At 37.4% G+C, this 12,544-nt stretch overlaps 1 protein-coding gene across 4 annotated transcripts in view; it reads left to right on the top strand.

Moving 5' to 3' along the window:
- The window catches only part of ADGRB3 (adhesion G protein-coupled receptor B3), a 726,710-nt gene that overhangs the window by 366,647 nt on the left and 347,519 nt on the right, over positions 1-12,544 (top strand). For all 4 annotated transcript variants that reach the window (XM_027603097.2, XM_027603095.2, XM_027603096.2 and 1 more), the window contains 2 exons: positions 3,961-4,029; positions 7,485-7,593. In XM_027603097.2, coding sequence (XP_027458898.1) covers positions 3,961-4,029; positions 7,485-7,593 — 178 coding nt within the window. The remainder of the gene's footprint in view (positions 1-3,960; positions 4,030-7,484; positions 7,594-12,544) is intronic.

The following is a 12,544-nucleotide window of genomic DNA, read 5'->3' as shown; positions in this document are numbered from 1 at the left end:
ACTGTGGGGCAGGAGAGCTTAAGGCAGATTTGGAGCAATAAGAAGGGACTAGATCATGCATGGCCTTGCAGCTATCAACTGCTCTCTAGATTGGGGAGTCAATGGCCTATCCTGTTCTGTGCATCCTTACCCTAATGACTTGTCCCTGACTCCTTGTTTAGCCTTTATGCCTTTTTATGGTCGTCCTGTGTTTCTAGTCAGGACCATCATGATTCCTTAAAGACCATCATGAATCCTTAAAACTTTCAGTTCTACATTATCAAGTCTATTCCTTAGGGCTTGTCTTTGTCTCTCAGTGCCCCCCTGATGGGTTAAGAGGAGGAGAACACATTTCCCAGAGCTCAGATATCTCAAATCACTAGCTTCATCTACAGCTCTGTTCCCACAAGGACTTCAGCAAAATCTAAATGCTCAGATATGTTTCAGTATATTTATAGAAAATTTTATAGAGTACATGAGAAATTTGTCAAGCAGAAGCCAATCAGATGTAAAACAAACAATGAGTTACCACTTTCCATAAAATAGAGTGGCCTTTTAGTCTCATGTGGCCAAATCTAGGACTTGCACTATGAATGTGGCAGAAACATTTATGGCTTCTCTTTAAAACAGACATTTATTGCGCTGATTTTCATAATACTTCCTGCAAAGAATAAGTGAAGAGTCATGCCCCCCAACCTTTGTGTCCAACAAACGTTTGCACAATGTCTCTCACATAATAGGTGTCCAATAATAATAACACTGAAAACCCTTCCAGCAGAGTACATTTCTTAGGAACGAGAGTTTTCTCATGGACAGATGATAGGCCCCGAAGTTAGTGGTGAATAAGCTCTGTGCTCCACATACTGCTTGGAGAGGAAGAGGCTATAAAAGAGAGAAGGAGAGAGCACCCCAGGTTGTGAAAGTCTATGGCAGCCTTATGGGTGCAGATTCACTGTCATGTGGCCACAAATACACATCACACCACTGGTCATAAAAAAGATAACACAGAGGAAATAAAATCATAAAGCCGCCATATATTGAGCACTTACCACGCGTCAGATTCTGTGCTAAGAATTAGCTCCAAGCTTCACAATGGCTCTGGCAGGCAGCTAATATCTATCATTTCTATCTTATTGATTAGAGAAGGAAGGCAGAGGTGGGCAACATTAGCCTGGAACCACACAGCTAATGAAGGTTGGGGACGATTTTAAACCAGGTCTGCCCCGTTCAAGCTCCAAACTCAGATTTGGCCAAGGACACTTAATTTTTCAGAACAGTCTAGGCCATAGAGATCAGGGCTGATAAAAACAAAACAAAACAAAAACCTACTACTGTCAGTCGCAACTCAGGGGCTGACATAAGTGACCTGACACATAAGTCACCAAAAGAGAGATCTTGCCAGAATAAGCAGAGTTCCTGAAGAACGCCAGTGAGCAGTGCATCTGCCAGGGAAGTTGCTTCATACTTTCCTCAAAAATTCAATCAAGTGGCCTAACATGTTATATGTCCCCTTCTCAAAAAAATGCTATTCTGTTTGATTCTACTCTTTGCTCAGTCTGATCTTTGAGCAAATGTCAAAGTGAAATGATAGATGAGAACAGGGTCTGCTCAAAGGAATGATGCTTGAGTTTTGTTCGAGAGCCTGACGTGTAGTGGCTGTGTGACTTCATTATTTCCTTTAAGTGAGGACTCTATTAAATACATGCCAAGGACAAGGCATTTGTGTGTACTGAGGATACACTGAGGAATAAGAAAGACAGTCTCCCCGTAAGTGCCCCGCCTCCCCCTCTCTGGATTTTCAGGCTTAGCTCACTGTGCCCTGCGTGATCTCACAGCAGATCATTCCCAATCCAATCGATAGGGAGATAGGAGAACTTTATTCTGTACCAGTTTTCCACCCTGATTAATAAAGTCCGTCTCATTGCCTTGGAAGGTGATATAAAAACATTTCTTACACTCTCTGTTTGCCTAGTTGAATGTATATTTTAGTAATTTGTGTTTTTTGTATATGTCCTTTGGCACTTTAAGAAAAAAAAAAACTGAACTCTGAACGTATCACTTTGATCAAGGAATTGTGTGTGCTCCCCGGCCTTCATGTAAAGCGCAGTGTCACTGACCCACTATCAGTAAAATATGCTTTGTGAAGTGTTTTCTCAGAAATGGAGATGCATTTGCACAAATTGCTTCCCATTCTCTTGGTGTCTCTTGTTAGTGGTGGCGTGCATTTGTATGAAAGCTGGCAGGGGTTAGGATGCAGACTGTGGTCATGGACCTCAGCACAGCTAACTGGCATGGACAGGGATGAAATCTGCAACTTTTGCCTCATTAGCAGCATGTCCCCTACTGAGTTAAACAGCCATAGGCAATTGGAGAACTCTGAAGGTTAATTCTTTCTGCCCATAGGTAGAGTTACAGCTCAATGGACTAAGCCCTTAAAATGTTATCACTCCAACCAGAAAATTTTAAGTGGAAAAAAATGGCTGGCAGTACAAAAAGTTTAAATGAATTGAAAACAGGTCTCAAACAGACTTGCAGTATTTTCAAGAGTCGCAAAAAATGTTCTGTAACTTTTACAGAGGTTATGACTTGAAACATGTTCCAACCATGTGATTACCAGGAACTATTAAAATAAATAGCACAAATAGGGCAATTAAATATAGATACTCACAGCTTCAAAGCACAAGAGAAGAGGAAGTGAAGCAGCTTTGTTTTTCTTCTAAAAACATGCAGGTGACTTTATTTGGAATTTGAATAAAGACCTTCTTTGAAAAGCTGGCTAGGGAGGAAGGCTGATGAGGCTAAAAATTGCGATTATTTCCCCCTCGAGGGGGTCTTGTCCTGAGCTGATATATCCGTCTGAGGCAGTGCTCCTGCTAAATTACATACAAACCAAGCAGAAGAGATGGGCTCTGAGGACACAATGGAGGGACCGCTGTCCATGTAGCTTAAGATAAATGTCATCGCTTCACTTTGCACTTCTTAGGTCGCCTGTAACCCCAAGTCACTGTTCGTTTTCAACAGGCACTCTGGTCTTCTTCTCCTGGCTCCTGTGTTTTGAAGACACAGTGTAGTGTGGGAGGACAAGAAGGTCTCTCTGGTCAAGATCCCTCATGTGTGACATGGGTACTAATGCAGATGAACTGACCTGAGTCTCTGCCTATGTATGCGTGCCCAAACCTGCCTGTCTGCGCGGAAAGGGAAAACCGAAGACTCACGGGGGGTGCTACTAGGCTAAAGTCAAGCCAATAGGTCTTCAGCAGTTAGGCCACATGGGTGATGATGAGGATTTGGGCCTTGAATAGGAACATGCTACTGTGTTTATTCATTCTTCCATTTTGGCTTGCTGGCAAAAGGCAGAATAAAGAATAATTATTTGAAATAGCTAGGATTTATTGAGCACTTAACCATGTGCTCTATGCCAGGTACTCAGAAAATTCCATGTCATCTTTGCAAGAGGTAGTTGTAAAAATTAAAAACAGCCGGGAAGCGCAGACCCAGGATCCAGCTGAGGAGGCCTGTCACAGGCCTCAGCCTTACCCGCAGTCTGTTTCTTCACTACAATGTTCTTCAGAACAGCAATATAACTAGCTATCATGGTTCACAATCACTGGATAACTTGTACTTAGACATACACAAAGGATTTTCACTACTGAAGGAAGACAACTTATTTGTGAGGAATAATTTGGTGATAGCATGACAGAATACAATACAGAGACTTCAATGGAAGATAAAATCGTAAGTAAACATAAGTATTTTCCCTATTCTGATGTCTTCTGAGGTGTATATGTGAAGTTATAGAGAAATCCCAGAAGTATGGTGCTGAGAAAGGATCCTCAAAGATCTTCTAGAATAATATGTTAGGATCATAAAGCAATATGGCAAAGTGTTTATACTCTTACCACACAATCGGTTCAAATGGATGTTTTTGAAAAGTATATTCCCTCATGTAACATTAAATCTTTTATCCGATTTAATTTGCAGAACTTCTTTCAAATAGTTAGCAACCTTCTAGATGAAGAAAACAAGGAAAAATGGGAGGATGCCCAACAGGTAAGGCTGGAGCCATTTCAAAACTTAAAATGAAATCGGCTAAGGAAAGCTTAAAAAATGTGTGAAGAGGGGCGCCTGGGTGGCTCAGTTGGTTGAGCGACTGCCTTCGGCTCGGGTCGTGATCCTGGAGTCCCGGGATCGAGTCCCACATCGGGCTCCCTGCTCGGCGGGGAGTCTGCTTCTCCCTCTGACCCTCTTCCCTCTCATGCTATCTCTTTCATTCTCTCTCAAATAAATAAATAAATAAAATCTTTAAAAAAAAAAGTGAAGAAATTAATGGCTTGCTATCCCAAGAACATAAAAGGAGACTTCTAAAAGTCATCCTAGATTACATTATACTAATTTTAGAGAAAATAAGTGATCTTTTTTATCCTAACAATCAATGGACTGAATGATATTATAAATGTGGGAAAACCTGAACTGGTTTAAGTAATTCCTAACTTTGAGGTATCAATACATAGTAACTATATGCCTTACCAACCAGTTTCTTTCCTGCCTACAGACTATGGGAGAAACAGCAAATCTAAAAACATATATTACAAACCGAACTGTGGGGTAATAACAAGTAAAATCATTTGCATTTACTACAACACTATGTATAATCTGGATCAGATATGCAGATGTGCATTTGGATTCAAAGCCAAGAGTTGTAAAAATGAGTTCTCATAAGAAAATTTGAATTCTGCTTTTTTTTTCTCTTTCTGCTATGCATGATCAGTGTAGCAAGTGGCCTTACTGGTTTAATTATTGTTGTAAAATACCTTTCACTGCCATTTGTGCTGTCCTGACATATGTATGGGTAATAACACTTTTTTTTTCCCCCAAATTACAGAAAAAGTGGATGAGAGGTTAGGAAAGGGAGAATAAGCATGTTTTTAAAAATCCTGTGGACATTTAATTTAACTGTGTATTAAAATTCTTTAAGCTTTCTGCTTGACCCTTGCTAATTCTGAGAAAACAATGCAATCTTGAAAATAATATTTTCTGAGGTTCAAGTGAACCATCTATCCCTTTCTCTTCTTATAATCATGTTCTCGGTCTTCAGGAGCAAAGCATGCCCTTTTAATCCTGTTATGATAGGGGCTCTAAAAATAGTCCAGTGTGGGTCTAACTCATTATCAGGTACAAATTCTGTGCTTCTGGCCATAGCAAGAAAAAAGATCAGTCCTCAGTGTAAGACCCTGAATCTATCTTTTTCTGCTAGCTTGAATTATGTATTTGTCCTTGGCTTTCTTCTAGAGGAGAGCCTCATTCACTCACTGGAAGGAAATGGTTTCTTTCCCTAGAATACAGCTGCAGAGGCTAAGCACATCTTTCCAGAATGCAGGAGACTATTAATTATGGACATATTTAGAGCAAATGTATAATACCCTGTTTTAAAAGAAGACTGCAGTTCATCAGATGACATTATTTATTGTGAGGTCCCAACTTGAACGAACAGTGAGTGGTGTACAACTTCTCGTCAATGGAAAATCCTGAATCCCTAACCCATCTATCTACTTGTGATTTTGAGTTAGCTATATTCTTATCTTTTAAATATTTTTTAGTAGTGACAATCCTTAATGCCTCTTTAAAGATAACTACTGGACTAGAAATAAATAAAGATGACTACTTGAAGTTAAAAAACAACAACTATTTTGTAGCTTTTACTAAAGGGTATTGTTATAAAAGCAGCTACATGGTAAATGAGTCTCCATGTTTGTGGCACAAAGGGTGAACTCCATTTGCCGCACATAGTCATCTTAAATTCACCTGGTAATGGGGTGACCACTTGTTAGTTAACTGGCTTTATCCAAAAGAAAAAAAATTAAGCTTTTTCTATCTTCATGAAGGGAGTTTTGCAACTTGGAGCAAGTGCCTGCTGAAAGTTAACACTCCTCCCCTCCCATAGAAACTGAGAGATAGAGGTCCTGTCTTCCTTGTTATCACCTCTATCTCTCTCTCTCTGAAAGACATCCCTGTGTCTTCCCTTTAGCTTTTCAAAAAGATTTACGTACATTTCAAAGAGACAGAGAAAGAACTTAACAATTATTATTTTTCAAACGTAAATGCTTTAAGAACAAAGGATGAAGGCTGCAGGCTGGGAGAGGAAGTCTCTCATTTTCAGCAGGGAGAATTAAGCCTCTTATTTTTAATTTGTATTTACCCTTACACAACACGTACTCATATACACCTACACAAAAATTGTAGAAAAAATACCGTAGTAGCAGAAAGCTTGGAACTGATGGAAATTTCATGCAGATTTTTGGAATGATAATGACGATGAACTCTCAGAATTCATATTTAATGATTGGAAACTAGGTAAGAAATAACACTTCTTCCCGGATTTTCCCCAAATTAAAAAAATGTACAAATACCCATGCTGCACATTTCTAAGTATAATAGTCAATTGTTCATGCCTTCAAATATATGTATCTATATGATGCATCCTCAGTGTCTGAATTTTAGCGGGGCACAGCCAAAATCTCCTGTAAACTTTACACACCACACATGCTATTCGTCCTGCCCAATATGTCTCCCTCTTACTCCCATCCCCTTCCAGCTCTGTCTGTATACTTCTGCTAATCAGACTGTCTCTTCCCCTCCTGCGCCAGCCTTTGTAAAGACAAAACCACTACAATTATAATCCACTTAATTTTTTCATGGCTTCAAGGGGTGATCGTGCTGAATGGCTAAAAAAAATGAACCCAACTTCAAGATGTTCTGCTCTACTGTGGTTATCTAATGCAGGCTGGCTGTATAAGCATTATGGGTGACACAGAGTACATTCATATGACCTTCTAAATAACCTTCACTTCCCACACACTATGCCTGAATCAGGTTGTCTTTAAGCGAGGACTCCTCAGTGTGCAGCGTGTGAGGTGGCGTGGTGTTGGGTTTGCTATGTATGTGTACCTGTGAAGCACCCACACTAAAACTGTTGTCATGATCCTGAAATTATTATGAGCATTATTATTCATTCAGTAGCTGTTACAGTTGTAGAAGTAAATGTTTCTCCCAAGGTACAAAAGTTACTTTGCAGTGAACTTAATAGTTTGTAAATATCTTCATGATGGCAGTAAGAATTTTTTTTCTTTCAGTGGCCATCATATAGATGCTAAGTAAAAAATGTGAAAAGTCCCCAAATGTCAGTGTTTGTTCTATGTTATATATAAGTGGGGAAAGGATCCCATCAAAAGTAAAGACGGGTAATTTCTAAGTATACAATCTGTTAGATATTTTTAGTTTCCTTAGATTTATGGAGGATTAATCACTGCATCATATCACCTTCAAAGTTCTTGCCCTGTGACACCTGGTATCATTCTCAACTAGTGTTTCAAAAATACAACGGCTGCCAATTGCAGAAATTTCTTCAAATAAATCAGAGCTAATCTGTGACCTCATTATGTAGTTTTTGTTGATGTATTCCATGATATAGACTTTTTATTCCTTCTAATCTTTGCATCTTTTTGTAGATTTATCCTGGCTCAATAGAGTTAATGCAGGTGATTGAAGATTTTATACACATTGTTGGAATGGGGATGATGGACTTTCAGAATTCATACTTAATGACTGGAAATGTAGGTAAGAAATAGGATTTTTTCCCCAAATCTTACTGAAATTTAAAAAAAAATTGCAAGTATCTGCGCCATATATTTTAAGTATAATATCCATTGCTCATATCTTCAGGTATATGTAAGTAATGTATTATGGATACTTAGTGTCTGATTTTTAGATAGGCCGATCACATATACATTATACACACACACACACACACACACACACACACACACACACACACACGTATGGATTCCTGGAGTGTTTATCAAATATCGTCTATGTTTGCACATGCACATGTAGAGGAGAATATGTACTGCTTTTTCCATTTGCCAAATGTTCATTGGTATCTGACGTAATATTGAAAATATATAATATATATTCTTGTGTGTTTTTTAAAAAAAATGAGTCTTCATAATCTTCCATACATTGTTCATGAGGATGCCAAGTTACTTTATGTTGTTGTTAGGTGTCCCAGGGATGAGCTGAATCAGCACGGGTTGTATAGGTTTCAGGATACCTGTAAGGGTCATGGTGCTTTCTTGCTGCCAACAGCAGTTTTCCTGAGTGACTGCCAGGCACAGTGGATCTCTCCCGTCCTTCTATAGTGGATTGTGTATTGCCAGAGCGCATCAATAATAATTAATAATTGTCTCTAATAGGGAGGAATTACACAGAGAAGCAAAACCTATGCATACTTTTACAGTGTCACTGAGCCAACAACACTAATGTTAACCAAATGGCAGATTACTCTTTGTAGTAAAAGACATGGCAAGAGCAAAGAAATAGTCTTTTAAATAATATATGCATTGAGTTGATATAGGTTTACAGTTTTTTCATTTCTTTAAAAGTTTCCTCTCATAATCTTGCTGTGATTCAGATTTTCTGTCATTTGTCATGCTTTAGTAGTCTTCACCTAAGTCTTCACCTAAAGACCACTATAGGTAATAATGTGTTTAAATAAACATAGCTTGCCTCAGATTCTTATTCATGGCATGTTTAAACTTTAGTTTCTGGATCAGGAAGATACCTAACTTGGTGGAGTGATTAACTAGGGGAGTTCAACTAGTACAGAACACACAAACATATAATATATAATATAATATTATATATATGTGTGTATATATATATATATATATATATTTGTATGTATGATTAAGGCTTTTGCTGGTTCACTTTACACTTGGTGTCTTCAGAAGATATTTTAGTCCTATAGGGACTCATGTGATCCTAAGATATCTTCCATCAGGATGACCTCAAATTGTAATGGATAATAACTAATTGCTGGTAATATTCTTTAGTTGAGGAAGACCTATGCAATGCAGTCCTTAAATGGGGACATTTCCATGCCAATATACCATCTTAATGCAGCATAAGGCCTTTCAGTTAGGTTTATGTTTTAATCCACCTTCTGAGTCAGTTTGAGGGCCCAGACTTTCCCTCTGAGTGGGTGTTTAGCAGCTTGTGCTGGTTCAGGAATGGAGTGAACTGTCCCTTGCTCTAAGCATTGAGTGGTGAGAAGAAATGGAGACCAAAAATAGTATCTTTGTTGAAGAATGAATTCAGAAATCAGAGAAAATCCAAATTAAATGTGCATTCCAGAAATGGCTAGGCAAAGAGAGGAAAGATCAACTCTGTAGGAAAAGCGATAGTATATTGGGCTATGAGTTATCTGGCACAGGGAAGGAAGAACCTAGGGAGATTCTGGGGATGCTGGTCATTGAAGCTGGAACCACTCTCTGAAGGACTTGATGACTTCTGTGGTGAGGAGGACCCACGAAGGCTGCTGTGCCAGATGAGTCCATTCACAAAGTAATTTCCAAGAAAAACTAAGGGGGAAACACACAAAGGTATTGTTTCTTTAATTCTTTTTTGTAAATGTTAACATCTAATTCTAAAAGTCATTGCTAAGTAAAAGTATCAGAGTGAGGGGCACCAGAGTGGTGCAGTCGGTTGAGCATCTGACTCCTGGTTTCTGCTCAGGTCATGATCTCAGGATTGTGAGATTGAGCCCCACATCTGGCTCCATGTTCAGTTCAGAGTCTGCTTAAGGCTCTCTCTACCTCTCCCTCTGCCCCTCTCCCCTCCCCTGCATGCACTCTCTCAAATAAATAAATAATAAAAAAATTCTTAAAAAAAGTATCAGATTGATACCTGGCATTTGTTCAGTTTGGAAAAAACTATAAAAAAAGGAATGCCAATCTCAGAGTCTAGTAAGCTTAAATTTAGACTTAAGTACATGGTTTGAATAACAGTATATGAAATCCTCTATAGTCTAGTATAATTTACTATGAAAATTCCATAAATTATGAACATTTATTACTCTTTACCTTTCTTTTGACTTGCCAAAATTATGTATTTGAAAACTTTGTGTATTTTTTGCATTAAGATTCTGTTTTCAAGGTTAGCCTACTTCCTTTATCATTGCTAAACTTTAAGAAGTGTATTAAATATAGTAACTCAAAGCAATTTAGTACTGCAGATAAAGCCAACATTGTTCTATACTATCTTCAATCTTGTGTAAGGACAGTGTGATTTGATCACTTCTGATCACTTATGTATAACTAATTGTGGTTTTTAAAAATGTTATATTCTGTGAATAAATATCCCAAACATTATTATACAGCCTAAAAGAGATCTTTTTTATTGTTGATTTCCTTCCAATACTAGCCCAGAGACTGACTTATTATAGTTCAATGACTAGAAGAAGGTTATTCTCAATAATATTTTGGACTTTTCCAAAGTGTATCCATATATTAGTTAGGTTCTCCAGAGAAACAGAACCAATAAGACATAAGTAGATATATAGGAAGAGATTTATTTTGGGGATATTGGCTCACACAATTATGGAGGCTGACAAGACCCACCATCTGCTGTCTGCAAGCTGGAGGCCAGGAAAGCTGATAATGTAGTTCCAGTCCAAACCTGAGGGTCCTAGAACCAGGAGCACCAATGTCTGAGGGCAGGAGATGGATGTACCAGCTCAGAAGGAGAACAGATCCACCCTTTGCCTCTGTGTTCTATTCAGCTCTCAGGAGATGCCCACCTGCATCAGTGAGGGAGATCTTCTATACTTGGTCTACTGATGCAAATATTGATCTCCAGTAATATCCTCATAGACACACCCTGAAATAATGTTTTACCAGTTATATTCATATTCTTCATGTTATACAATTTGATGCTAGTGTATATAAAACATCCATTATACTGTTTTGTCTGATATTTCCAAAGCTTTTGGACAAGGACTCACACAGAGGATAATTTACAGTAGCAAATTGTGAAATGTGTGAGTTGTCACTCATTTATCTTACACCCTAAGTACAAATATTAATTACTCAACATTAAGCTCATTATACTGAGCATAAACACACACACACACACACACGCTCATGTGTGCACACATTTAAACACACATGTACACACAGCTTATGAATAATAAATAGAGACTAGGTAACTAAGAGAGGTTGCTTATTCTTTATGGTCATTTTCTTCAGGGTGTGTTGGATTAAGACTACTTAAAGAACCACAAGAGATCGTCATGTCTCTTAAAGAGATTTTCTTTTTTCCATAAAGCCTACATGCATTGCCACCTCACTTTTCTGGGGTATAGATAAGCTCCTGAAGAGAGACTGAGTTGAATAGCCAAAAATAAATATCATAAAGACCATGGAGTGTAATAAGAGAGTCTCAGAACCTTGCTGATAGTCTATTTTATTTCAACTTTAAATATAGTTTCTGCATTTCTGTTTTCTGGTTCCTGATTTAGACAGAATGAGTTGGAAGCAGAGATGGTTCTGTTAGAAATACATATATAGCAAATATAATAGTTGAAATGTTGAAACAATAAAAAGCTATACTGAAAGAATATAGCAGAGTATGGAGCCCCTATTGTAGAAACAACCAACTCATGCCTCACCTTTAAGAACATGAGTTCTAACTCTTAGGATCATAATTTATGTCTAAAATCATGGCCTCTATTCATCAAGATAAAAGTGCCTATAATCTGATTAAGATGGCAAGAAAATGAGTGATATATCTTAGAAAGATTTTCTTCAGAATTAGTTGAAATGAAAAGTTTTGAAGTTTCTTTTTTCTGAAAAATGTCCCTGCCTGCATCAGCTTGTAATAAATGAAATGCTATTATATGCTAAAAAGCTGTGAATGTTTTGGTATAAATGCGTGCATGTTCATTTTTGGAGGGAGCAGGTCCATAGCTTTGATCAGTTTCTCAAAAGACTTATGGTCTTAAAAAAGTTAACACAAAGCTTGAGAAAAATATTCTATGAACAAAGACATTAAACAAGCTAATGCATTTATAAAATAATTGGGCATAAATAGAATACTTATTTTTCATATTCACGTATGAATATGACATTCAAAATAGACATATGATAATTATAATAAATGAAAGTTAATGAGCACTTACAAAAGACTAAACACTAAGTAGCTTATATAATTACTGAATAAATGAATGAACATGAAAAATTGATATGGTATAGAGAGATTCCAATTTGCAATATGTCTCAGCTTATTGCAAAATTGTATTCTAAATGTTCTAAATAGGCTGTATAGGTAAGTGGTTTTTGTTTTAGTAAAAGACGTGAATTAGTCAATGTATTTTTTTAAATATTATTGTTATCAATTAGTTCAAGGGGGACTATATCTTAATATTATTTAATATGAGTTAAAGTTGTTTTTCTTCAACAAAAATATTCTTTGAAGAGTTTTTTAAACTTATTTTCTGTTCTTTCTCTGTAAACATTTTATCTTCAATCCCTTGCAGCCCAGTGTTTCCCTCATCGCTTCCCTGAAACTCCTCTTGAAAAAGCTTTCTGGAAACTCCGGATTCCCAAATTAAATCTCCTCCCATATTTTAGCCTTCAGGTCCCCTGTGTTTTGCTAACCACTATCTTTCTTAAAACTCTTCATTCTTTTACCATTTTTATGTTTACTACAGTATAAACTAGAATCAAAGGAT

This window comes from Zalophus californianus, chromosome 7, assembly GCF_009762305.2.
Source record: "Zalophus californianus isolate mZalCal1 chromosome 7, mZalCal1.pri.v2, whole genome shotgun sequence".
NCBI lineage: Eukaryota > Metazoa > Chordata > Mammalia > Carnivora > Otariidae > Zalophus > Zalophus californianus.
Note: the sequence above shows the minus strand (reverse complement) of the source record. Positions and strands in the feature narration are given on the sequence as shown.